The sequence below is a fragment of the Esox lucius genome, chromosome 9 (genome assembly GCF_011004845.1).
Source record: "Esox lucius isolate fEsoLuc1 chromosome 9, fEsoLuc1.pri, whole genome shotgun sequence".
Taxonomy (NCBI): Eukaryota; Metazoa; Chordata; class Actinopteri; order Esociformes; family Esocidae; genus Esox; species Esox lucius.
Window position 1 is genome coordinate 12,697,238 of NC_047577.1, and position 27,849 is coordinate 12,725,086.

A 27,849-nucleotide genomic window follows, 5' to 3' on the forward strand; every position below is an offset into this window, starting at 1 on the left:
TGTTTGGTTCATTGTAAAGCTGATTCCTCTATGGGCTCAGTGTTTCCTGATATCTGGTCTCCATGTCTTGACAGTTTGTATCATCCCAATCGATAGGAACAATCCAGTTATGTATTTAAAAAATAATTGATCTAATCGGTCACTTTATCGGGCAGTGACTAGCTCTGTCCGCCTGTCTTTTACAACAAGCTCTCTGAACAGATGCCTCTTGTCCAGAGTAGCAGATGAGCAATCTGGATCCGCAGTCGGGATTGGGAAACAAAACACAAATCCAATCCGACAAAAGCAATTGGCATTTCCAACTCTCTGACGCAATGTACCCACAGCCCGTTAAAAACCCCATACACAGTCATAGAAATACACAACTCAACAATTTCTCAGACAAACCCGCGCTGTTCCGTTAAGACGACTGCGGAAACAACCCAGTGAGACAGTGTGATTTCGAGGATCTGTGACGTGCAGATTAGACAGCCTAATCCTCAGGATATCTCGTGAGACGAATTCCCATCCGTCTATAGGTTACTCAACAGCCAAACGCATGAAACCTTGTCTATGGCTGAGAACCCAAATCCTGCGGAGTGCCCTACTTTTGAGCAGGACTCGTATATAAGGAATGAGTGCTACTTGGGAAGTGGTCCTTCCTGTGCTTGGAATACTGCTGTTACCTGGTTTTGGAAGCGGATATTCTTAAAGGACTGGGCCTATGGATGAAAGTGTCTTGCGACATCTTGGTGCATACAGTAATCTGTCATGATACAGACATGGCATTACGCAACCGTGTAAGCCGTATGTATTTGCGTCGCCTGACTCCATATGTGGCCTATAAATGGCATGGGTATTTATTATGAAGTCTCAGGGTTGCCAGCTTTTGACACAAATTAAGCTGTATTCATCCGGATAATGATCTTCCATTGCCTAATCTCCCCCCTCTCAAAATGCATCCATTTTGCATTATGTTTAAGCAACAGATTTGCCTGAGTGGTGATTCATATTAATGCGTCTAGGGCATTTGATTTCCTGTTTTATTCTTTAGTGTGTGTACCATATTTATATCTCTTGGAAATTTGTGGAAAAGCTTAGGCAAAGCTGTATGGAAAATGTGTAAAGAGCAATTCAAATATTAATCTGTTCTTGTTCACAAACACAGATAACCACACATGGAATTTCAATGTACTGTTTTTTCTAGAAATTGTATGTGAGCGTAATGTGTACGTTATGTACTATGAATTATAAAATAATGATATATTTACATTTGATGCCTTCTATGAAGGAACTGATGAGAAAAAATTCTGACCAAAGAGCACGAGTGGTGAAACCAACATTTGAAATATAATATTTCATCATTCTGTTGACCTTGACCAGGCTCTTAGGACCAGTCTCATGGAATCAAAGATCTATTGCCAAATTGATCTAACGCATTCTCATTTTGATGCCAGAATGAGTACTGGTGTGCATGTCCAAAGAGACAAATATGAACATGTTTTTTCTTTTAGTTTGCTAAACAGCATTGGCGCTTGGATTCAAACTGGTGCTTTGGTTAGATTACAGTAAAATACAACTCTTTGGCAACACTCATCGGTAGTCGGTTTGGCAGATTTTTTATGTCCTTGGGCTATTTGGCTTCCACTGGTACTGGGTCCTTGTTTAGTTCAATGGCATTATGATCTTAAGACAGTACCAGGATATTTGGGCAAAAGATCTGGTTGCCTCTGCCAGGAACACGCACCAAGCACACATCAAAATCCAAAAGAAAATGGCAATTAACATCAAAATTTAGATTTTATAATGTCTATCTCAGTCTCTGGACTTTAATCCCATTCTGCATAAAGTAAAGGTCAAAGATCTCTTTCGATTTTATTTGGTCAAATGTCCTAAAAGAAACTCCCAGCAGAACAACAGTTGATGTCGAGACATGTCTTCAGAAGCACACCCGATACCGTCTGAGTTCTCATCACACTGCTCACTGAAATAGGATGTTTAGACGAGAATACTGAATCGCCTGAAGGAACACACTCATCAGCCTTCTACCTCAATTGAGCTCACAAGTGCCAAGGCCACTAGAGCGCAATTAGATGTGACAACCATACTTGATTACTAACCCCCAAAACCAGGGTGTGCTGGCCTATGTCACTGCCCCTCTGCAAGACCTCTGGATGTGTCGAGTTTTGAGGGAGTCTGTAATTGGCATGGCGACAACAAGGAGATTCACTAAAGCCGTTTCAGGATAAATTAATGTTTATTTCTCTATCAGAAGAGAAAACAGGACATGCACAATCTTTCTATTTCACATGCCAAATCATCTGAGACCAACCACCACAGAACATTGGGTTTGCACAACCAAAGAACTTCTACACAAACTATCCGGGAAAAGTCTGAAGGGAAGCTCATTTATCTGCTCATCCTCCTCACCACAGTCTTCATTGCCGTTTGGCATTGTAAGCAACTTTAGTGGGCAAGCGCTCACCTTCGATGGCTACTGGCACACTGAAGAAGTGTGCTCTTTGCAGATAAATCCCAGTTTCAACTATACTGGGCAGATGGCACACAGCATGAATGAGTCCTTGGTCCTCGCTTATGGACTCAACACTTCAGCTTACCCATTGGTTTTCAATGGAGTATAGCCCAGGGGACTGGGAAGCCAAATCTTGATTCAGTGAGACGTTTTTGTGTGGATCTGGAGGAATGCTTTGCATCAGTTCATCAGCACAGTTTTAGCCTCCTGGCAGACAAACAGACTTTGGTCTGAAATCTCTTGGAACTTGACATGACACTATGTATCCTTACAAGGTTCCCTGGGCATTTAGAACCAAAACCACACAAACCACGCTTTTAGCCCCACAAAATAACAGATCCACCACCATACTTCTTGGGGATTAGGTGACTTTATGCTCAACCATCCTTCTATCAACACACATCTGTTGTTTATAGCAAAAAATATATATTTTTTGTCTCATCTCACCAGAGAAAGCATTTCCAAAGAAAGTACATGTGTTGGTGCTCTTGATGAGAGTAGAGGTGTTCCAAAAAACTCTACTTGTAGTTTTGGAGACTTTGTGAGTTTGGTATGTGTCACCTCATATTTATACCCTAGGGAAACAGGCATTCATTGATAATCACATTAGTTCCTAATGTCTCAGATGAACTTGAAAAACATACTGTATATTTGAGTAGATACAGTACTATTAGATTTAGTTCTGAATAATTTCTAAGGGTGGCAATATGTGTGACATATTTTTAATTTAAGATTGATTAGGAATTTTCTTTCTTTAAAACAAATTAAACCAAAGGTTAGATTTCTTTCATATTTTCAAGGTCAAGCTGATAAACAACAATTTGAATTTTTTCATAACAAGTTGCTCATTTTTACCAAGGAGGCAAATAATTCTGGCACATAAATGTTTCGGGTGATATACCCTGGCTTTATCTATTGAAGCGTTTCCAATCAGTCCATGTGTGTTTGCTGTCTCCAGGCTAATTATGAGAATAGCAGTGCTACTGCCTTAATACAGATCTGAAAGGAGTTAGATGTTTGAGTGATTACCTATTGGCAGTTGATGTGTCACTTCAATCAGAACAGAGCTCTTAATGCAGAACACTGTGGCATGGCGTGCAGTTAAACCCCAACAAAAGACCAAACTGTAACTCTGTAGCACTGCAGCGTCAATAGCAGTACAACCCTCAGCCTCAGTCAAACAGTGAATGTATATAATATACCGGTGACGTATTATTTAAACCCATGCTGGCTGATGCCATGGTTTGACTATTAGATTTAGTTCATACAGAACTAAGTATCGTGTCATCTCATATCGTAAAGAGGAGTAAGAAAGTGAACAAGCAGACAGTGTGTGTGAAAGAGAGGATAGAAAAAGAGAGAGAGAGATGTATCACAGATTGAAGGCGAGCATCACCAAATCCCTCAGATTTTGTGAGAACAAGCTCTTCAAATCCTCTGACAACGTCATTCCACAGGGAATGGATGGGTCTCTTTCTAGATCACTTTGTGTGAAAAGATTCTAATGGATGACGACTCCGAAAGAAAAGGATGTATTGAAGCGGAATTCATCTAGCCGACATGTGGCACTTCAGATTACATTTATTTTCGTTGGAGCTTGACCTGTTCGGTACCTGTTTGCTTTGATCATGGGTGGATGGTGAATGAGTTGTCTGGTCGGTTCTGACACTTTTGGAGAATGAAGACCAATCGCAAGTGCAGGGCACTGCTGTCCGTTACTATGAATCTTTTAGCGCTCTTTTTCTCAATAACTGCTTTCATCACAACATATTGGTGCGTGGGCACGCAGCGCGTTCCCAAGCCCAAGTGCACAAAACTTCGCACGCACAACTGCATCGATTACGGAATAAACGAGACTGACCCAAAAGTGGTGGTGTACAGTTGGGAAACGGGGGACGACCGGTTTCTCTTCAGACAATTCCACACAGGAATCTGGTTTTCCTGTGAGGAGAACATCCACGATGAAGGTAAGATGATGACGGCAGATATAGTATGTGTAAAGCCCTGAAATTATAGATATCAGTAAAACATATTATTGCAGGTGTGTGAGACAGATCTTACCTCCTGTTTATATTTTGAATTTAAAAAAAATGTGGTTTAAGTTTTTATAAGTTTTCAAAACATACAACTAGGGTTGCACCTAACAAACTCTGCAGTCTTTGCTATAATTCTTCCAATGAGTCTTCATAAGATCCACCGTGTGTCTGTCATCTTCTGTCACCCTACTAATAAATGTCACAAAGCGTTTTGGATAACAGATCAGTCCATACATATATTTCCCTTAAAACGGCAAGCTAATTATATTTCAGAAGTTTCAGTGTTTTTAGGTTTATCACCAAAGCAGATTAATATCGTCAAAATGGAATCTGACAGAAGATGTCCTTCTGGCATCAAGTATTGAACAAAAATATTGAATTATTTGAATAAGTAAAAAGTACAGAGGCCAAGTCAACATCATTAAGTTACAGGTGTCATGCGAAGACGTGGTGCCACTGATTGTTTTACAGAATTAGAGTCAATGCTGATGATACTATACAGTGGCGTCGCTAGGATCACAATACATTCGGGGTTTAGCCCAGACGCCCAGGGCTAACGACGCCAGTGATACTATAGATTACTTACACTGAGTCTGACTCACGGCATCCTCTGTTCTGAATTTGATGTGATTGGTCAAAAGACCAATTAGTGTAAAAATCCTAATGGAGCTTCTTGTGTAAACGCAGCCTAGATTTGTTACGTCCAGTTACACCAGGAGTTCATTGCAATGGCAACTTTCCCATTCCAAACATCTTTACTTGTCAGGTTCTCCATCAACCTCACGACTTAATGCATATCCTATCCAATGATTGTGATCTCATATTAAGGAGATATTACAAATAATATAAAATATTATAAGATTTTATAATAAATACTGGTAGGTTCTGAGCTGATATGGCCGGTGTCTGGAACTAATACACCCACACATGCGCAAACACACCTACACTCATATACATACAGACATGCAGACACAGACACACACACACACACACACACACACACAAAGGACTGAGGAAACAGCTGGAGTTAACTACAGTAATAAGGATTACATAACGGCCCTGATGAGTTTTTCTTCCAAACAGCTGTTCCCACCCTCTACCTGATTAAGCGTTCAATTTACGACAAATCCATCAGCTGCTGCAGGCGACTACAGCCAAGAGCTGACGGAAAGAATAAATCAAGAGGGGAAGAGGGGAGGGGATGGCGGGTGGAAAAACGTAATGTCGTCAAGTCTTGATCAAGTGTGAAAATGTTTTATTCGGTATTATGAGAAGTTGCGGTAACATCCAGTACGGTGTTAAATGGTTTCATAAGACGTTACGGTAATGGCCTGTAATATTTCATTGGGTATTTAAAGAAGTCGCGGTAATGTCCAATAAGGTTTTATCTTGCCTTTTAACCCTTCAAGAACCAAGGTATTTGTATCTAGCAATAACAATAACAGCCCTGTAATTGTGTGTATACTTGTCCTTTTTCACACATGAATAAAGATTAATCATATAATTGTATGAATTGAAAATACTTTATGTTGCAATACCCACTCTCACTGAATCACCATCAGAAACTAGGGCCACAGTCAGGAGTTCAGTACATTTTTAAAGAGCAATTTGTGTTACCTAATGGAGAGGTAGAAGATTTACAGCTGCTTTACTGCAACTTCATAACACCCTATAAAACATTATTACTGGACATTGTCATGACTTCGTACTAGAAGAACAAACCAAATATTCCTGGACATAATGGTCAGTTTCTATAAAACCTTATAACAGCACAATACAGAACATTACCGTGACCCCGTATAAGACCTCATACAACTTTACACAGCATTACAGTTATGTTTTATAAGACGCTATCAGACCTAACAGGACACTATCATGACTTCTTAAACCGTATATACATTTCTATACTTCTAATGATTTGAGTCCAGTAAACGTTGCTTGTGTTTGAGCTTACTGTCACTTTGGACATTGGTCTCGCTGCTTGAATTTCACCAAATGTCTTCTAAGAAGTTGCACCCACTAGACAGGATAGTCTAAATCCAGATCACGAACAGGCCTTGCAAGGAATGACAGCTTGATAGAACTTTATTTCCTCCATTCGTTGTAGGTGAGAAATGCAGGAGTTTCATCGACCTGGCACCTGCTTCAGAGAGAGGTGAGTTTCCGCTGCATACATCTGGATGTTAAAAGCGTACTATATTTGCTTTAGGCCTACTGCAGTCCAACACATTGGACGACTGCATATAGAAGGAAGAAGGAGAAGGTTTTTTTATATATAGTCTAGCAGGATGCATATCAAGATGTCTCCTTGCGTGCAAATGTAACTTTTCAGTTATTAGGATTAACATTACATAACTACCTCCCTGGCTCACAATAAAGGAGAAAGGTATTATGCTATATTGTTCTTACTGAGTATGGCTTCAAATATGCGTGAATTTGGTTAGATGAAAACCAATATGAAGCAGTTACTTCCAGTATGAGCACAAACATATGAGAATTATTGAGAAAGTCCTTGCTGATGCTTTTACATTGTATTCCCTGTCTGTAGACGTCAGTACACCATTAGTTGATCCTTGTTTGATCTGTAACTTTGTAACGTGGCACATGTTTCACATGTCCGGTGAAACAACTTTGACGTTACAAGGGTTTTGCGGATACATGGGCCTTGCGATGGTAATGTAAACTCATTCTTATTCCAGTATAGTTTGTGTTCTCAGACAACCTGGTATCTTCTTTGTCATAAGATGCAGGGTTGTTGTGATGAGACCCACTCTGTCAAAAGAGAATGTTAAGACAGCTGAGCAGCGCTGTGAAAGGATCCATTAAAACCAACCAACCAAAACAAGTCGGTTACGGTCACACGGCGCTGAGTCAGTACTGACGGTCTCTTGGACGTTTCTGCTGAACAACAAATCTGAAGGGAAACTCTGTTTTGAGTGTTGGTATAGCCTGTTTATTTCCTACCACTTTTAGAATAAGTACAACACTTGTCATAGAACACAACACAGTAGTAAGAACTGGAGCATTTTAATACTATCCCCAAAGCTAAGTGCCACCAAAAGTCCATTACGAAGCAAGGCACAGAGGAGACTGCCTCAGACTCTTGGTCTGTCCATGACCCCATCCTGATCTCCAACGCTGACACCCTGTCCAATCCTTTTGCCAGAGACCCGGGGGAAATGCTAGCACAATCCTAATGTTGACTTCCTGCAATGAAGTGTCCAGAAGGATTAATAGCTGGTGGAGCAGTGAGACAGGAAGAGATGTCTGATTTCAACCTGTCTCGCAGTGATATAGTGTTCAGGTTTGATGAACCAGAATGCCAGAGAACATTCTTGATTATTTTACTTTTATCCAGAGACAAATGGCATTGATTGGTTTTGAGTGGCCTGCCAGTTTCGGAGCTATGTTATCAAAATGGGGGCGGGATTTGGGTTTTCATTAGAGACATACTCTCTAATGTGACGTACCCTCAAAAACTCATACATACTTGGACCTGATTTTTCTACTGTTTCATAACTGCCTTGGGGTTTTCCTAGGAAATACACAGATTATTTACTTGTCAACACAATGCTGAGAGTACCGGGGTAATGTTAAATATACTGTAAGTGATCTACCTAGTGGTCCTATGTTTTACATGGGTTCAAATGCACTGTATCTTTTCCTTCTTCCAGGAGTCCTGTGGCTGTCAGTGGTCTCTGAGATGCTGTACATTTTCCTATTGATTGTGGGTTTCAGCCTCATGTGTCTGGAACTCGCCCACTCCAGCACCAGCAATGTGATCGATGGACTAAAACTTAACGCCTTCGCTGCTATTTTCACTGTCCTGTCAGGTACATAGTAAGACTTTAAGGTTCTCTTGTACCAAGTTACAGTTTGTGGTCCTCTGCAAGACATCACAAACAGATCTTGCACCAGGCTATTGTTTTACTTGCAGGAGAAAGGAGTTCTCCCTGACCACATGACTTGAATAGGGAAATCTCCTGGCTATAGATCAGCTGTTTCAAAAATATTGTTTGAAATATTACACAAGACGTACACCATATACTTTAAAATGACTAAAAACATATAAAAGCAATAACGGACCCACATTCATACAGTTATTTGACTGTGACCAGTTTGCTAATTATCACAAAAATGAAAGACAAATATTCAGGGAACATGGACAATACCAGAAATAATGAGAGTGTTGAGTGCAAAATAGAGTCAGTGCTTCCCCCCGTTCCTTGTTGAAGGCACGTTTGTTTGACACCTTTGTCTTAGATTAAAGTGATGACTGTTGACAATAGCCGAGATGTCTTTTTTACCGTGACTTGTTCATGTGTTTGTAGTCTCTGTTGAGTGTGAGCAAAGTCAACATAAAAACATCAAAGGAAACCCAAGCACCCTGTACCATGTAATTGGCAACAAAAGTGAGCACAGAGAAAACGTGGAGTGGTTGTAGACATGCTGAAGGTCACGTCTCTGTCTGTCGGTGTGTGTGTACATGTTTACCTGCATTTCTATATATATTTGTGTGTGTGTGTGTGTGTGCATGTGCGCGCCCACCGTGTTGGCAGGTCTTCTAGGAATGGTGGCCCACATGATGTACACACAGGTGTTCCAGGTCACCGTGAGTCTCGGCCCTGCAGATTGGAGGCCCTATAACTGGGACTACGGTTGGTCCTTCTGGTAAGGCACACACAGACGCGCGAACACACACACACACACACACACACACACACACACACACAGACAGACAGACACACACACACAATCCCGGAATTCTGTCTCCCTACTCAGCGTCCTCCGTCTCTAATGAAAACCCCAAAGCTCTCATGTTAGCCAGAGGATTAGGCGTCACTGTCCCAAAGCCCTAATATTCCGGAGCGGTCCATTGGAAAATTGCATAAGAGGATGAATGGTGAATTGTACCCCATATATACACGTGTACACAGTATGCTTAGAGTTTTCATCCAGCAGGCTAAACAGCTTGACCTGGTAAACTTAGCTGTCCCTCTGTGGTATTATGTGTAGCGAGTGAACTGGGCAGAGACGGTATTCTGTAAAACTCAAGCGTACTATTCTGGACTAGACAAATGGAAACTAATCCGGCCAAGCTGGGAGTTTGGATCATTTCCAGTATTTCTTTTTTTTTTTTTTTTTACATGGGAATATTTATAATGTGGAATTCAATTAGACCAAACACAAAATTTGGGATTGCAACCAAAACGCAGGATCGACGTCTTGATTTTTTTTAAAGACATTAATAACGGGATATTAGATGCACGTGCAGGCTAAAGCTTGAACTTGAATGCAAATCCACAACCAGCTGATTAGTTGAACTCTGCAGTTTTTTCCCTGCTGGTATAGACTCTCTACTTCAGCCCCCAGTTAAAACGAAACCATAAGGCTGCATGAATGTAAACATGCTTATTAGAGTATAATAATGTTGAAGTAGTGTATTGAAATGTTTTTATCTTGAATGGCAAATAGTATAATATATGCTGTTCAAAAGAACTGTATATACTGATTTACATTCAGAGATGCCAGTATTTTTGTTACATGTATTTTCTATATACGTATTTTCACTAGGTTTCAGGTTTTTGGTATTTCATTGTCATGAACTACAGCTTAATGTGTTTTCTAACAAGCGACAGAGAACTCTTTAGGCGTGGAAGTCATTGTAGTAATAATTTATTCATCTTCTGTAGTGCTTTTCTTTGCATATCCAATCTCAAATCTCTTCATATTGAAATAACATCAGACAGCTATACATCCCATGCTATAACAGTGTTATGTGAATCAGAAAGGGTTTAGTAAACTGGAATTACAGATATTTTAATGAAATGCTTGTCCATTAATAACTATCTTGTATTTTATTTTTTCAGTGTTGCATTTAATCCGGCGTTGCATTAAATAATGCTGTAAACTCCCAGCTACCCTGTTGCCTGATTTAAAGCTACAATATAACACAACATTTTTGGTTTTAAACTGCTGCTTCATGAACTGACCATATACAGCGAAATGCCCTCAAGTTGAACTGATTCAATTATTTTTACATTTTCTACATTAGCATATTTGTTCATCTCCCCACATTTTCTTAATCTCCCCGTTTAGCATGGCCTGGGCGTCCTTCACCTGCTGCATGGGCGCGTCTGTCACCACCCTGAACTCCTACACGAAAACTGTAATTGAGTTCCGGCACAAACGCAAAACCTTTGAGCAGAACCTCCGCGAGGAGCAGGCACGGGAAGCTTTCGGATACTACAGGGATCACTCCCTTTGCTCCCTACACTCCATCACTAACACCGTGGAGGTTTACACGCAGACCCCGTACAGCAGCGGTACTAGGACTCCGTTACCGGCAGCGTCACTGGACATGAGGGAGATACCAGACACACTAGGAGAAGAGCAGTGCTGAGTCGCGGGATCCAGATGTGGTTCACATTCGCGGCTATGAGGCCATTTCCGAGAGTGTCTGGTGGCGCTGACGTTATTTCGACATGATTTCGACTTGTTTTGTCTGCTCGCTGCTGTCCAATTGTGGTCTGTGGTGCTACGTCTTTGGGCATTTCACGTCGTCTCTGTTCCATCTTATTCAAATAGACACCGCCTTAATTGATACACTTCCTTTGCAGTGTTTGCATCGGAAGTCACGGAAAAGCGACCCTGTAAACATTTGTCATACTTCTAGATAATACATCCTTACATATAAATAAAACATCACATGAATATTTATTATTAATGTGAGATGTGATATATGTGAGTTGGGGAGTAACTGATTACAAGTAATCCGTTACATGTATCGGTTTATTAAAAACTGTACCTCTAATCCGTTACATTACCAACTAAAATATTGTAATCGGATACTTTTGAAAAAAATATATTTTACTTTTGGATTCATTCAATTGAAAAAGAATAGTTGCGCGAAAATAGTTAATGACATGTTGCATGTTTGATTTTTATATAATGTTTTAAAAACATTGCGTGCCTCAGTTGTTGGCTGTGATCATCATGCTCAACGTTTGTCGTGCATAACCGGATTAGCGATGAAGCGCTGGTTTAATTGGTAAAAACAGAGTGTATCTATGATAATATAAGCCTACCCATATAAAATGTGATTTAATTATCCACTAGACACATCTTTCTCAGAACAATGATTGGCGATAGGCCTGCCTGGTGTAATACATTTGTCAAGTTTCAAGGTCTATTTGTCAAACGCACCCAACAACACAGCCAGGAAGAGTTGCACTGAACAACTCAGACAGGAATTGTTTCCAGGATTAGGCAACTATTTTTTAATAGGTGTAACATGGAGCTACCTTCAAGATAAAACATTATAAGGAATTTATCACAACATTTCAGGAGAAAATGTGTTGGGAAGCACTTTGCCAAAGGATGATGATTTGCATTTGAAGCAGCCACCTCAACTCCGTCCATATGGTAGGCCATGTGATCCTGCTTTTGCTCTGCATCTCAGAAAATAATTGGCTGCTGGCCACACTGAATTTAAGGTGAGAGTGCAGGTGTATAATCAAAGTTTATTTCTTTCATTTGCATTTTGAAAATCCATCACTGGTGGCCCTAATAATCGCAGGTTACATTCACACGGGTAAAATGTATTTGTGTGCAGTTCACAATTGCAAACGTGCATTCGCGTGCCTGGGGCTTTTGCAACCTTTCGACAACGTTTGTGGTTGTGGAGAAAAACATCAGACTACTGCAGATTTAGTGTACGCAAATTTTATATATAAAATTACCTGGTTAATTGTAGGAATATTTATATGATGGTTTATGCGCTATAAAAGCCTTACTGCTGAATTAGGAAGGGTGACAGCTTTTAACTCATAAGAATGCACAGTAAAAAAAGACAGGTATCTGAAAGTGCTTCCTGTGCCTAACACAGACCTATACACGTGTAAATAAATAGTTCACAGGATAATGGTTTTGATCTGTTGTGAAATGCGTATTATTTTTTATCTTGAATGTGCTCATATTGTTTGCTATGGCTCAATAGTATATTTACCGGACATTAATGTCAGTGTAAAGCAACTAAACCCAAACTGACCACCCAATGTTACTTGAGTATTATGGGCTGACACACTTCACTATCATACAGTATATTTATAAGTATCCATATTGGGATATGCAGTTCTGAAAGACATCTTTCAATAACCAGATGATGTTGTCTTCCATAGCAAGCACAGAAAGTTTACATTTGTGAATTTGTTTGCTGTAGTTTCATTAAATTATATGTTTCTTTCTGCTTTGCTAAGAGAAAAGTAAATTACTTGAAGTAAAATGTCAACATCAACACAATTTAATATATATGTTCTTAACTGACTTGTCTAGTAAAATAATGGAAAAATAAGATTCCAGTAAATAAAATAAAAAAATAAATGTGTGCTCAATCAGACCGTTCACTCCTTAACCCTCAGGATCATAACATTTCCAACAAGATGTATGCATTCACGCGACATTGGTTGTTGACAGCATTTCACAATTCCAATTTTACAATGTAGCTGGAGCCAATCGCGTATTGGCTCCAGCTAAATATTCCCATACAGTACGTACACTACACAAATATACAAAATAAAATGCAATAAAAAAGACGCACTCTTTGTGTATTCTCTGCGCAGTCTTTTCTTTTCATCGTCAGCTTCTGTCCCCGTACTCGTCGTCTAGTTGTCGTCGCGCTAGCATGGCCTGTGTCAGTGCGCTGCCTGGCCCTGTGTTGTCCGGCCAGGGTGGAGAAGCAGGCGTCGGGTAAAACTCTGTCTCCTCCGCCCTCTGCCTGGCTTGCATTGCCAGTATCACCGCACTGGGCAACGCATTCACCGGGTTCTGCGACGTAGCCGGCGTCCGGCGAAACCCGTCCTCGGCCTGTGACTCCGCCCTCTGCCGGGCCTGCATGGCCAGAATCAGAGCGCTAGTTGACGAGGGGGCCGACTGCTCCGCGGTAAACGGGACCCCTTGGTAGCCTCCCGCTTGGCTCTCTGCCTGCTGCCTGGCGAGCAGGGCCTGCATCACGGCACTGGACGCGGGGGACTCGGAGCGGTCTGGCGGCATGGGTACCCCGAAAGTGCTGCTCCCGGCGGCCATGTCCTCCTCCTCCAACCTCTGTCGAGCCAGTAGTGCCTGAAGGAGACCTGCTGAGGATTCATCTTCCCGTCTGTTCCGGGTCTGATAGAGGGAAAGGGTCATAGTTTGAGAGAGATAGCTAAGGCAATTGAAAGCAATTTATTTATGTTCAGTATTTACTCTTAAGGACACTGCTCTTTGATCCTCTTTACCTGTCTTTGCTTTTTCTGTTTGATCTGTTTGGATTTCTGAAGGCGGTGTAACTTCTCCAACAAGAAGGCTTTGTCTTTTCCCTCCTGGGAAAGAGAAAATAGGGAGAGAAAAGAGAGAGAGAGTGAGTAAGAGAAGAGAAGGAAGGAGTGAGAGACAGAGGGACAAAAAGAAAGACAGTGCAAGAGAGTAAGAGAGAATGAGATTCATTGCAAAGAGAAAATATGCAACACCAATCAAATCAGTTCCTTGTTAGTTGAATCCTTGAGACAATCACATGAGTCCCAAATGATTCACACTTCACCACGATAAGAGAGACAGCCACTTCAGACACAACAGCATTGATGAGCAATACACACTTCAGGCTAGACAGTTGACTATTACTCACATTAACAATCTGCTGTCTCAGTAGAGTGATAAGCAACTTGCGTCCCTGAATGATCTGCCAGAAGATATATATGAAGACACTGTGGGGAAGGAGGTCAATCATTGACATACAGTAAATGCAACCTTCATGAAGGATGAAAGCTGAGCACACAGAATGGTACTATGTTTTTAAGACAACTTTCATTGAAGAAAGTTTTAGAACTATTTTTTTTTCATTGTGGTGGAAATTAGAACATGAGGACCAAAGTATGATCATTTGATGTTTTTGCCATTGCTCTATGGAAAGTTGTCTGTGGAAAACCTTTTGTATGGTTTTATGTAATTGGTTTCTATATTAATATCATACACTATACTGTTTGTTGTTTGTAATTCAACATGAATAAATAGGACAGTGAGTAGAGTATGTTTTTACCATATAAGGAAATTAATGCATATTTAAAGGAAAGTAGCTCATCCTATAGGCACACAAAGCCAGCCTGTTGAACCAAGACAATATGAACATTCCTGCATGACTGTTATCTCGACTTTATCCCGTGCATGTTAAGAATCAAAGACCTTGATAGAACTTCGGACCCAAGAACACCGTCTAAGTTTTGTTCTACAACAAAACATAAACACAAACTGAACCCAACTTCAGAGTGAAAGGTCAGGTGACAATGGCAGCAAAGCAAAACCTTTTCAACCGTGTTTACAGTAATCCAACTTTTATGAAACTGTCTTTTCACTTTCACACAATGTTAACACTGCGCTTGGATCAAAGGTGAACTCACAGGACGATGAGAGTGATCAGGAAGTAGAATATTTCACTCCGGATGACATGCTGGTAGATCCAGATGGTCCACCCAGCCCCGGACACGCCCCCCAGCCCATCGATCCAATTCTGCACGGCACTGAAGGTGGTGTTGAGGCCCCTGAAAGGCCCACAGCCATCTGAGGGGGAGAGACTGGGGTGTAGAGGGGAACAACCAAATGGTTGGTGATTGGTTAAGGCAGAGAGACACTCAATCAACAACTTTCTAACTGCAAGGTGTGTAATGTCATGCTTTTGAAAAAAGTCATACATCAGCGGCATGATTCAACTTGATACAATCTCAACCTGGTATGAAACTGAACCGTATACAGAAGAGCTCTGGGCTACCAACGCATTAGAGGCACCGAAGTTCTTTAGAACCAGGCATCTCTGTCCAGATCTCTGGAGTCTGAACGACACCAAACACACATTGGTTTGGCCCTGCCATAGTCTCTTATAACCGCCATAACATTGCTGATTTGGCTCTGCACACTGTGATTTGCCTGGCCCTGACCCCTCGTATACATACGTCCACATGGTGTAGGCCAGCATGGACAGAGCCCCTACGAAGGAGGGGAAGAAGAGGATGGCGATGAAGATGGTCTGCATCTGAGCTGCTCTACCAGCATGCCTAGGGGGCTGGCAGTTCCGAGTCAGGCTCACCTGGAGGACAAAGGTCACAGGGATTTAGAGAGCCAGGCAGTGAGTGAAACAGAGACACAGAGACAGACAGAAATACAGAGAGGGAGAAACAGAGACAGAGAGAGAGGAGTACAGAGAGGGAGAGAGAGAGAGAAATACAGAGAGAAATACAGAGAGACAGAGAGAGAGAGAAATGGGAGATTGAGGGAGGATATTGCCCAGTTTGATGAACAGGTAAATTAACAACCTTTGGCAATAAGGGAGAACAGAGTAGTGATTAACCTGCATACTCCACAGTTATACAATTATTTCAAATTTGTCAGGGAGATATTTCATCAACTAGTGGCTTTGTGGCAGACTTAATGTTTTGCTCATTTCATGAGCATTTACTTCATGGAAATGTCTCTGCCCCACCAGGACAATGTTTCATTGTGCATTGGAAAATTGTAGCAACCATTTGTACGATCCGTAGAAAGAGAACAGTTCCATGAAACATGAATCCGCCCTTCAGAAGAGAGTAATGTGAGCCAGTTTGTTGTGTAGGAACCTACTATGTTGCCAAGCATCAAACAACAAGGCAACGTTCACCGTAACCCAAGTCAGCTGTTGCACTGTGTGGCTCGGGTGGTCAGAGGCGGCAACAGCAAGATTCTGGACAACAGCCATGTCTGGGGTTCAAATCCTGTTCACAACCTCGACACGTGCACTCAATGTACTGTCCAACATTACAGTGTGGAGATAATAGCGTACTTCTGTAATGCTCAGTGATTGGGATCGACGTGTCTGCTGTGGATGATGAGCTTTCTGTCCTTACCTTTTTCAGGTAGAACAGCGTGAAGAACTTGATAATCTGTATCACTGGGAGAAGTGGGGAGAAGTAGATTCCGATCCTGCATAGAGACATTGAGTTCACCCATTAAACTATTTACAATTGATAGATACCCAACACACACATTTCCACATTACCGTGGAACTCGGTTGTGTAGTTTTACCCTGGGGTCCATAGAGTAGTAGATTAGTGTAGAGTCTAAATGGTGATAAAATATAGATGATGTAACATAAGTACCACGCTAGTGTCTGTGCATAGATCAGGTCAAGGACGTTCCGGGCTATGTCGAACTCTGGCACTCCGAGGCTCGGAATGCATTTGGTTCCAATGACACTGCGGTGAAGGAAAAACACAGCGTAATTATAGTGTTAAATTGTACCGTCCGCTGTGTTTGGCTTTCGGGTAGACCTGAAATGTGTTTTTGAAAGTGTGACGAACTTGCTCAAGAACTCTCCGAAGAAGGAACCCAACATCAGGAAGAGGAAATCAACTATGACCAGCCTGTATAGGGCCTGTCCCACGATGGACTCCCAACACTGGGAAATGGAGGTGAAAAAATATCATCTCATTGTGTTTAAGAGTACATTGAATACATAGCGTGGAATACAGTTCTCTGGTTTGGAAGAACTCACTGGAGATCTTTCGGCCACATCGTTCATCCAATAGTAGCACAGGATCCCCAGGATAGACATCTTGAGGATGACATTTCTAAAAACAGAGAAGCCATTCATAGCATCAGTCTTGAAGTTTCATTGTACAAGGCATTTGTTTGTTTCTTATCAGCTCTATTTGAAAATTTGAACAGGACAGTTCATATTTGGGTAACACTTACAACAGGCTATATTCAGTTAAGGAGTCGCGGGCTTACGTCAAATTGGTCATATTTACAGTGTGTTACTTAGGCAATGTAAAGGAATGACTGAGCATACTGTATATTCAGCTCTAACCTAAGTATGATGGCGTAGATCTGCATGCGGGGCTGGGAGTAATGTTCTATCTTCCTAAACAGAGAGTAGAAGAGAGGGACGACCAGGTTCACCAGAGACACCATGAAGGGCAGGAGGAGGGTAGAGGCCTCATCCAGGAGAGAGCCCGAAGACTCGTCCTCTGACTGACTCGCCCGCTGGAAAAACAAGACACACTCAAGTCAAGCTTGCAGCAGTCAGTCCTGTTACTTTCATAATGGTTACAGTCAGAATTCTGGGAGGGAAAGCAGATCCTAGGTAAATTTAACCCGAAGCAAAGGTAGGACAAACCACAATTAACAAAGATCACAGCTTTACCAAGATAGTTTACTTCAAAAACAGCTATAAAAGATAATGCACTAAAATCACAGCTTTACCAAGATAGTGTACTTCAAAAACAGCTATACAAGATAATGTACTAAAATCACAGCTTTACCAAAGTAGCATAATACTGAACAATCACAGAGATCAGTGATGGCCTAGTGATACTGTTATAGTGCAGATGTGAATGTGCAGGTTTTTATTTCGGCCCAGGGCAAAACCCCCCGATTCAACCAATCACGTAGCCATCACCTTGACTCTTCAGATCAACATGTGTTTCAGAGCTTGTGTCTGTAAATGCCTTATCAGGATCACAATAACGTAACACTGACTAACACATTCAAGAGGTTGATAACACTGCAAAAAAAATTTGTCTCATCAAGTATATTTAACTTGTTTTCAGGTTAAAAAATCTAACCATCCTTAAAATAAGGTACATTTAATAAGCTAGAATATATTGCTTGTTTTTAGAAAATATGCCTTGAATATCGTGTAATTTGTCTTGTTCCATTGGCAGATTATTTGGAGTGTAGATTTATAATCTACTGTGGGAAAGAGGACTTCCTGGTTACATATTTAGTTTAAAGGGGAACAGTCTCATGATCTTCCTGTTCAAATGGCCAAGCTCGTCCAAAGACACACTGCACTTAACAAAGGCTGTGTCACTGTGTATCAGACATACAGTGTCACCATCAAACCAAAATCCCCTAAATATGGTTCAGGTGTGCAGCAGGTTGTTTCCGGAAAACAAATGCCCTGTTCTGTCAGCTTTAATGGGCTAGAATTGGTCGTTACCTTCATCTTGTTCTTGATAAACTGTACCTGATTTTCATATTTGCACAGGAAGTAAATCCCGGCGCCGCAGCCCACGGCCATGCCCGTTGAAAGGAGCCAAGTACCCAGAAACACTGCGTAGTGCTTCAGCCTATCAGACAGAGGGAGCAGGGACACCTGGACTTTTTCTGAGAGAGACTCCTGGAGGGGATTAGAAACATTCAATGTAATGTTAATGCAACTTCTACATGGGTTCAAAGTTGCTTATCTGACATGGGTCCTATGTGTGGACCCAAACTCCAGACTTGGAGAGCAAATTAGTAAGTATAACAAGTATTTTAAAGAGGTTATTCGTTCAGTGAGCATTACACTGTCATCCACAACTGGCTATTTTGTAACAAAGCTACAGTTCTGATGTGACCCTGAGCCTATAGTTCTATCCATAGATAAGGAACATGCCAATCTGACATACAGTTTGGCTCCGGGCTTCAACATTATAGAGGTGTTGACCTTGAGTTGGATGCGCAGGTTGTTCTTTCGCTGTCGTACTGCTCTTTCATTGTTCACTCTGAAATCCCAGCTACACAGAAGCTGCCAGGCACCGCCTGAGGCGAAGTCTGCCAGGACAAACCTCTTCCTAAAGGACACGGCCATGCTGGGACAGAGAGAGAGAGAGCGGTGGGTCTTTACACTGCGTCTTGACAGGACGGAAAAGTCGGTGCAAATCTTACCGGAAACTCACTGCAGCCCAAATAGGAACCAAATGTAGTCAAATAATAAAAAATGTCCGACCTTCAAAAGTACATTAGGTGGATCAAAATCTAATGGATTACGGTATGTTTATGGACGGGGAATGTGTATATAACCACCATTGATCTACGGTGGCGTTGCCATAAGTAACCGCCACAGCGGTTCGGACGACTGACCTGTATATGAGAGCCGCTCCGCACAACACCATGTAGGCTGCTATGGTGAAGAAGTAGGCCAGCTGCATGTTGTACACAGGCCTGCCCTCCGTCCCCTGGGTTTCATTACTGTATCCTCCATAGTACAGCACGGTGTGGTTGAAATAACCCTGCAGGGACAACACAGACGCTGTTGAGATTACAGTAACCACTGCTGTCGTGCTGTTTCCTACGAAAGCATTATCAAAACGAACGACTCGTACGAAATGATTCTACATCCACCGGGAAACCTTTGATCAGAACACCAATGAATTACAGAACTATGAAACCCAACAACCGACACACCGCTCCTGTCAGTATCTCCAGGCCGCTGAACTTGACCGCGGCTGGGATGGCCGGCGTGGGCTCGTAGGTGAGCTGGGGAATTGTGATGAAGCCGAAGTTGACAAGGAAGGAGAAGACGTTAAACATCAGCAGCCATTTAAGGAACTTGAAGTAGGATAGGACTCCGGTGCCAAATCTTCCTCCAACCTCCTTCATGGTGCCCTGCCACAGTTCTAGGGTCTGCCTGGCTAACTTCATGTTACCACCACACCTGCGGAAAGACTGAGCGGGAGACAGAAGGGAAAATAGCGGAGGTCTGGTTATTACAACCTGTCATAGCTCTCGTAGTGTAGCTGTAATAAAGTATGACTTGTGAACATGGCGATAGAGGATGGATGTTGTAGGACACACTGAAACATTGAGAACTAGGACAGGAAGACACACTGAAACATTGGGCACTAGGACAGGAGGACACACTGAAACATTGTTCATTAGGACAGCAGGACACACTGAAACATTGACCACTAGGACAGGAGGACACACTGAAACATTGTTCATTAGGACAGGAGGACACACTGAAACATTGTTCATTAGGACAGGAGGACACACTGAAACATCATGCATTAGGACAGGAGGACACACTGAAACATTGTTCATTAGGACAGGAGGACACACTGAAACATTCTTCATTAGGACAGGAGGGAAGGAGGACACCCAGAGACACAACATGTCAGTATGTCAAACCGCTCACCAGTAAGACAGTCTCTGAACAGTCTGCAAAGCAATTCCGTTGCCGGGACTTTTTGAAGGATTTAAACACCAACACTTGCCCCCTAGGAAATAATGAAAGCAAGTGTTATCTGTCCATACTATATATAAGCTGTTAACGTTTTACAGTATTCCTAGCTACTCCTGGCAAAGTCTACGCTGTAAACTCTGGACTTCGGCAATGCAGTTACGGTTAACCCTTCTTCCTCATACATGTTCCTTAAAAAAAGTTTGTGTACTGTGTGTATGTGTGTTGTAAAATAATATTTCTTATAATTATTGTAGGAAATGTGATTTTTCAACCAACTAAGACCAAGTCTTCAAAGGCTGCATCCTCAGAAGATAGAGAGGATCACGGTAGGAGAGGAAAGAGATGGCCAGACGATGGGAGATGATGATGACAGAGTCTGCATATCATCTTTTATGTCAATTCTAAGAAACAGCTCATATATTGCCGTTACACTTCTCCTTTCTCATTCTGTGTGGCACCTTGTGCAATTCCTCAGCAGCTCTAGACACCAGAGAGCTGACCACACGTAGTTCAGAATAGCAGCCAGTTGTCCTCAGTATGAATTCTCTTCCTCAGCACAGCTTTTCTCCCTACATCTCTGATTCCTTTCACGCTTCAGGCAAATCCTCACACAATTTTCTCAAAATATCAGGAACTGGGCAGTCAGGTGAAACAAAAAAACGTTATAGTGTTTAGAAGCATTTTTCAAACAAATCATTAGCCAGCGGGTTAGCAAGCTGTAACTTGTCAAGTGAAAACGTTCGCCTGTTAGTCATGTGGCAAAACTGGCACCAAAACACCAGATGTATACACTACAACTAAATGTTATCATAAACAAACTAGTTAACTGAAAACAATAATAAAAAATACTACAACAAATCTAACTATGTACAAGATCTCGGTGCCATGGCAAGTAGAGCATTCATATGTGTTGGTGTGAAATGGAAAAAGGGAGTGGGGTCAAAAGCCAGGGATGGGCCCTTTTTGACAGGGACCTTGAAGCAGTTACGGTGCCTTGCTTAAGTGCAAAATGACAGATTAATTAGTTGGCTCTGTGATCCAAACCAAATTTTTTTTCCAGCATCTCAAACCACCTTATCTGCCACACTACAGTACCTGTGGTTTGTGTGTTTTCGTGTTTGTGTCAATTTGTCTGTGTATGTTTTTTTACCTGTATTTGCATGACTCTTCCCCCTAATAATATGAAATTGCAAGACTCTATACCTGCACAGTCTCAGTGACCCACCTCACCTTATGCAAACATATTAAGTAAATACTATTTTTACTACCCCTAGTAAAACCAATGGCTAACCTTTGACCTGGATGGTGACAGGAAGTAAAAATACCTGATGTGTTTCTTGTCATTGAAGCTCATAGGAAGGTCCCGGATGGCTTTGATCCTGTCCCTTGTTGACATGGCGACAAGTTCTTTGATCATGTTCTCTTCCTCTGCAGGACAAAGATATGATAGGACAGATCTGTATTGAGGTCATCCATAAATGAGCCATAGGGTACCTTGAATTTAGAATTCTTACTGAGCTGAAATGAAGTTGTAGAGTGTACGATTGTTTTATGAAGTCAGAATATTGTATGAAACGTTTTATCGTTCAGTCAGTCAGTGGTTTCAGAATATTACATTGAAGATACAAAAACTAAACAGATTGAAAAGAGAAGCACCCTTTTTCTACCGACAGAATGGATGGTGTGGCATTCGCAACAATGGTTACTCCCATAGGCATACACCATTTGTAATTACATTTCTACAGATGTGCTCCTGTCTCTCCCTCTTTCCTCACCATTTTCCATTTCATTCCTGATGTCGTCCTCAGAAAAGCCCAGATTTCCCAGGGCAGCCTCTCCTACAGGGAATAGACTCATCTTCCTCGAACCCCTGAATCTCATTGAAACGTGACCTGAAGTGATGAGAGGACATCACATTAAACTCGACAGTCGACAGTCTCCGTGAGAAATGATCTACATATTAAACTAATAAAAAGTACTGCACTTTCCATGGATTTATTATTTTCAGATTATGTCCACACATTGACTTGGCAATCCCAATGAATATTCAGTTCAAACAGTGAACATCAGAAAGATCCACCATCAACAATGGGTTTATTTATTAACACACAAACATGGTATGTTCCCCTAGAAGAAAGGTTCTCTGTCTGGAGTTAGTTGCAGGTGTCCAGTGCTAATTGGGAAACTTCCAGGAGGCAAGGCAATACAGAGGCTTTTATATCTCTTACAGCCTGACTTGTCAGAGGATCAGATAGTAGGCTCATAGTTTTAGCAATAATAACATTTCCGATTTATTTTAATTTAATCTATACAAGTCATTGAGACTCAGAGCTTGTTACCAGCAGTTTGGTGTGGGAATGCTACACTGGAAATCCAAAGCCTTGTACAGTGGATATAAAAAGTCTACACAGCCCTGTTATAATGCCAGTTTCTTGTGATGTAAAAGAATGAGAAAAAGATAAATCATGTCAGAACTTTTTCCACCTTTAATGTGACCTATAACGTGAACAATTCAATTGAAAAACAAAATGAAATATTTAAAGGGGGAGAAATGAAAAATTCACAATAACCTGGTAGCATAAGTGTGCACACCCTTAAACTAATACTTTGTTGAAGCACCTTTTGATTTTATTACAACATTCAGTCTTTTTATGTAGGAGTCTATTAGCATGGCACATATTTGCCCACTCTTCTTTGCAAAAGTGCTCCAAATCTGTCAGATTGCAAGGACATCTCCTGTGCACAGCCCTCTTCAGATCACACCACTGATGTTCAATTGGATTCAGGTCTGGGCTCTGGCTGGGCCATTCCAAAACGTTCATCTTCTTCTGGTGAAGCCATGCTTTTGTGGATTTGGATGCTTTCGTCTTGCCACCCTAACCCGTAGCCCATTCATATGAAGAATACAGGAGTTTGTTGTCACATGTATCACAAAGCCGATACTTGCCAGACATTCCTGCAGTTCCTTTAATGTTGCTGAAGGCCTCTTGGAAGCCTCCATGACCAGTTCTCTTCTCATCTTTTCAGCAATTTTGGAGGGACGTCCAGTTCTTGGTAATGTCTCTGTTGTGCCATAACATCTCCACTTGATGATGACTGTCTTCACTTTGTTCCATGGTATATCTAATGCTTTGGAAATTATTTTGTACCCCTCTCCTGACTGATATCGTTCAACAATGAGATCACTCTGATGCTTTGGAAGCTCTCTGCAGACCATGGCTTTTGCTCTCAGATGCAACTAAATAAATGTCAGGAAAATCCTACAAGAACTCCTGAACTTTATTTGTGATTAATCAGAGTCACTTTAAATTATGGCAGGTTTGTAATGACTTCTATTTAACATGAGTTTGAATGTGATTGGTTAACTCTGAACACAGCCACATCCCCAATTATAAGATGGTGTGCACACTTATGCAACCAGGTTATTGTAAGGTTTTTATTTTTCATTCCCCCCCCTCAAAGATTTCAGTTTGTTTTTCAATTGAATTGTTCACATTATAAGTCACATTAAAAGTGGAAAAAGTTCTGACATGATTTATCTTTGTCTCATTCTTTTACATCACAGAAACCTGGCATTTTAACAGGGGTGTGTAGACATTTTATATCCACTGTATCTGATTAACTTCTGTTATTTTATGTATGTTAACTTTGCGAAGATAAATCAGCTTGTAAGAAATTCAAAGATGAATTTGGGTGGTACGCTGCTCGGTACTATAATTACTTTGGAGAAGTATATTTCCCTGGTACCCTTGTTTGTCAGTAAACATTATTTTGTTCTGAAAGTCCATCATCAAACTATTTCTTTTAAAAGTGCAGAAAACAGCCTCCACATATTATCAAGGTTAATTGATCCCTTTTCACATGGAAGGAACTCTATGTGGCATGATTCCAAATTCAAACTACTAATGATTATCTTTGATTTAAACAGATATAATAAAGGAGCTTACACTCAAAACAGGTTCTAAATAATACTAGATAGTTTATTTGGCTTGCAACGATAGCAAACCTTTTCTACTGTGTAATCCCAAAAAATACTGTTAGCTGTTAACACAATTCCACTTTCCCTGGATCTTTATTTCCAGCCAACTTCCTCCATAATCTAAGCAAATGTTTAACTAGAGACTGAATGTTCAATAAATAATCAAAACATTGTTTTGAGAGTTTGATAACAACCTATCACGATTAATAAACTTACTGGCTTATCTTTGAGTGTCTCCTTAGTTATGTCATGGCAACACTGTAACATCAACTTAACTACATAATTATGAAGATTTACAGACTGACTGAAAGCTGGAATTGTAAATGGACTTGATTTGGTGGCAGGTATATTTGTGGTTAGATTATCTAACTAGTAACCCTAAGGTTATCAAATAAAATCCTTAAACTGATGTGAAAAATCTGTCGTTGAGAAAGACAGTTAATCCTAACTGCTTCTTCTTGTCACTCTGGATAAGAGCGTTTGCTAAATGGCTAAACTGTAGTACATTTCAAGAGTTATTTATGTGTTGAAGAGGTTTGAACATTACCTGAAGTTGTGGATGGATGTTGTACAAGAGGAGATTTGTCATAATTTGTTGCTGGGTCTACTTGGTACCTGCTTTGATCTGGAAACAGAGAACAGAAAACAAAGAAAGATCAAACCACTGTAGGAGTACAACAAAACCATGTCCCATAGCAACAAAAGAACCAGAAAATCAGCCACACTTGAATGCTTTTCAAAACCGAATCCCGGCTTGGTAGCCATGTTATTATGTCAGAACCTGAAACCGTACCTTCTGGTGACTTCATATAATAGACTGTCATGAGAGACTACCTTTTAACATAAAGGTTCCTTCTCAAGGAACACATACCAGGAACACTTGCAAGACAATACTTTTTTTTTTTTTCACTTTCTGTAGATGATTTCTTGAGGATGCAAATTCCATAAGCTCCACTACAACGTGTACCTCACACTGTCAACTGTGCGTGTAGCTGTGTTAAATGTATACTCTCATTGTTCAATGAATCCAATAGATTCACATTATTGTAGGGGCGGGTCCGGTCTGCTTACTGAAATCATGCTGCCACTGCGGACTCTCCGATCGAGGTGGGAGGAGACCCATGGGGATGCTGTCCCTCCCTCTCCAGCTCTCCTCCTGCCACCCTCCCCAGGGGACCCTCACCTGGGCATCGCCATGGCTGACCAAGCCCCCTCCTGGAAGCTGCTGGAGGTCTGAACTGCACATCTGCACAGCTCCAGCTCCATCATCCCTGGGGTAGGGGTTTCCGTGCGGGTTACTGTGCGGCGACTTCCTGGGAGGACTTTGGAGAGGGATGTTGTGGAGAATGTGACATTTGAACTGTAGCACTGAGCATCCATGCCTTCTATCCTGCGTGTCTGTCAATCCAAGATCATCCCAAGTGGCGTTATAATAAAGTCACCGGTGGTCAAATTACTACACCATCATTAACATGCGGCGACATTTTTCTGAAAAACAAATATTTTCCCGAACGGCTTAAAGTGTGACAATTAATTACCTATAGGAAAAGGAGGGTTGTAATTGGCTGACTATAGTAACTGAGTTAGTGTTCACCATCACTGCTGTTTCACCACTGACAGGTCATAACGCTCTGCGAGACTTGGAAAAATATTAACTTTAAATTACAACAAACTAATTTAGCTTTAAAACAGCCCTTTATACCCAAAGGAGGAGGATTTCATCAAGAGGATTTTCTACCTGAATGACTTTGTCTAGAAGTTGAATTCCTGATGGTCAACGACAAAAACAGAAATCTCAGCTAAAGTGATTATTCCCAAGCACTTTACTATGAGAGTTTGCATTTATAATGACAGAACAAGGAGAGCCTCTCTGATTCATTGTCTGGTCCTGGGCAACATTGTTTGGCTAAACTTGTCATGTTGTTTCCCTCTCATTTAGCCTATGATGTACACAACACGGTCACACCAGGCGGCTCACGCACCACCTATCGATCTGCAGAGTGTCGCTGTCATGATAGGCCAGGTTGTTATGTCCACTGTTGTTGTAGTATGACATGTTAACGATGGGTTCCAGCTCTCCTTCTCCTTCTAAAGTGGTTGACCCTGCCGGTCTGTGTCCGTCACTCACAGCTTTAGTCCACTGGAAGTCTGGTCTTCCTATTGTGAGTGAAACAGTTAAGAAGAATCCACTTGCTTTGGCGTAGAATATGAACAGGAAACTGGAAATCAATGTACTGCTAGAAGAACATGCACCTTGGGCATTAACATTTCTATTAAACTGTTATGTTGTTCCGTTAAAAAAGCTGTGCTATAGATAACACAACACATGTTCTGGATTGAAAGGCTGCCATTCACAAGCCCAACCGCTATTGATTTAGGAAACCTTTAGTAAATAATTTAATTCCCAGATCACATCCTTGTGTCTATATCATTACTTATTAACACAAGGGATATGGTTTCTGTTTTGCCACAGTGGCTGTCTCCAGAGCTACTCTACAGCTGTAAAGGCAAGGCAAAAATAGTACATTCCTGAAAAATAAATTCTATTAACATATGAACTGATGTATTGTAGTAGAAACCACTCAGTCAAGTGACAAAGAGTTTGTATTAGTTTATATTTTTATGTCACCATGTTCAAGATTACAGCACTGTTATTACTACATTCATGTAGGGAAAAGAGACAGAGACAAACATATTGTATCAAATATATATATATATATATATTTCCATAGGGTACATATATAGCAGTACATATCCATAGGGTGCATATATATATCCATAGGGTGATATTATTTTAGTTTATTTCAAACCCACCTGGTAATTGTGTTATTCAGGGATATGGCTGCCTGAGCAGATGCTGAAATCCAAACGGCTGTCTTCGTTATAATCCAAGTTGCAGCTCTGGGAGATCTACCTTGGTTGAAATCTCACTTTGACAGACTATCAGACTACCCGGAACAATGCGCAGCTGAAGTCATCAAGGTAAAAGTCCAGTCGCTGCCATACGCAAATCCCATCGGCTGCTATTCCCCAACTGGCATAGTAAATTGTTCCTACGGTTGACTCCCACAGTAGCTGAAAATAAATTGGCGGAAGAGATAGAGGGGCCAAAGGCTACTGTGTTTAATCTACAGTCTGCAATAGAATGGAGAATTGCAATGATCCCCTGCTGCCACAATGACTTCAAGTTCTTTAAACGCCATCACAAAATTTACAAAAGTTATGTATGATAACGTACTAACAACATAATACCACATTTAATTTATATATTTAATAAGAATTAAAATATTATTAATATCTTAATACAATACAA

General features: G+C 41.1%; 2 protein-coding genes across 4 annotated transcripts; one reads left to right on the forward strand and one right to left on the reverse strand.

Moving 5' to 3' along the window:
- Nucleotides 1-3,875: 3,875 nt before the first annotated feature.
- LOC105012203 (germ cell-specific gene 1-like protein) lies at nucleotides 3,876-12,972 on the forward strand. Its single transcript, XM_010872880.4, has 5 exons — nucleotides 3,876-4,479; nucleotides 6,656-6,703; nucleotides 8,223-8,381; nucleotides 9,108-9,219; nucleotides 10,648-12,972. Exons 1-5 carry the CDS (start codon nucleotides 4,191-4,193, stop codon nucleotides 10,949-10,951), a joined length of 912 nt encoding a protein of 303 aa, XP_010871182.1. The 5' UTR covers nucleotides 3,876-4,190; the 3' UTR covers nucleotides 10,952-12,972.
- Nucleotide 12,973: 1 nt separating this feature from the next.
- On the reverse strand, nucleotides 12,974-27,723 carry tmc5 (transmembrane channel like 5). Of its 3 annotated transcripts, none has more exons than XM_010872879.4 (21): nucleotides 27,351-27,723; nucleotides 26,519-26,693; nucleotides 25,608-25,858; nucleotides 25,084-25,161; nucleotides 22,333-22,449; nucleotides 21,883-21,985; nucleotides 20,510-20,591; nucleotides 19,780-20,040; nucleotides 19,456-19,604; nucleotides 19,040-19,184; nucleotides 18,578-18,730; nucleotides 17,417-17,592; nucleotides 17,102-17,177; nucleotides 16,908-17,005; nucleotides 16,707-16,802; nucleotides 16,455-16,530; nucleotides 15,528-15,661; nucleotides 14,979-15,152; nucleotides 14,210-14,288; nucleotides 13,824-13,907; nucleotides 12,974-13,713 (listed from the first exon to the last, which is right to left on the reverse strand). In XM_010872879.4, exons 2-21 carry the CDS (start codon nucleotides 26,590-26,592, stop codon nucleotides 13,186-13,188), a joined length of 2,934 nt encoding a protein of 977 aa, XP_010871181.2. In that variant the 5' UTR covers nucleotides 26,593-26,693; nucleotides 27,351-27,723; the 3' UTR covers nucleotides 12,974-13,185. The 3 variants fall into 3 exon arrangements, with proteins under 3 accessions (XP_010871181.2, XP_010871180.2, XP_028978405.2); XM_010872878.3 differs by having other exon boundaries at nucleotides 25,608-25,934; XM_029122572.2 differs by lacking the exon at nucleotides 27,351-27,723 and having other exon boundaries at nucleotides 26,275-26,607.
- Between the last annotated feature and the right edge of the window lie 126 nt (nucleotides 27,724-27,849).

Coding starts and splice junctions, on each gene's coding strand:
- LOC105012203 (XM_010872880.4), top strand. CDS start 4,191: ATGAAGACCAATCGCAAGTGCAGGGCACTGCTGTCCGTTACTATGAAT. Junction 8,382..9,107: donor TATTTTCACTGTCCTGTCAG/GTACATAGTAAG, acceptor CCGTGTTGGCAG/GTCTTCTAGGAATGGTGGCC. Junction 9,220..10,647: donor GACTACGGTTGGTCCTTCTG/GTAAGGCACACA, acceptor CTCCCCGTTTAG/CATGGCCTGGGCGTCCTTCA.
- tmc5 (XM_010872878.3), bottom strand. CDS start 26,549: ATGACAGCGACACTCTGCAGATCGATAGGTG. Junction 20,592..21,882: donor AATGACAAGAAACACATCAG/GTATTTTTACTT, acceptor ATTATTTCCTAG/GGGGCAAGTGTTGGTGTTTA. Junction 13,714..13,823: donor AACAGAAAAAGCAAAGACAG/GTAAAGAGGATC, acceptor TCCCTCTATCAG/ACCCGGAACAGACGGGAAGA.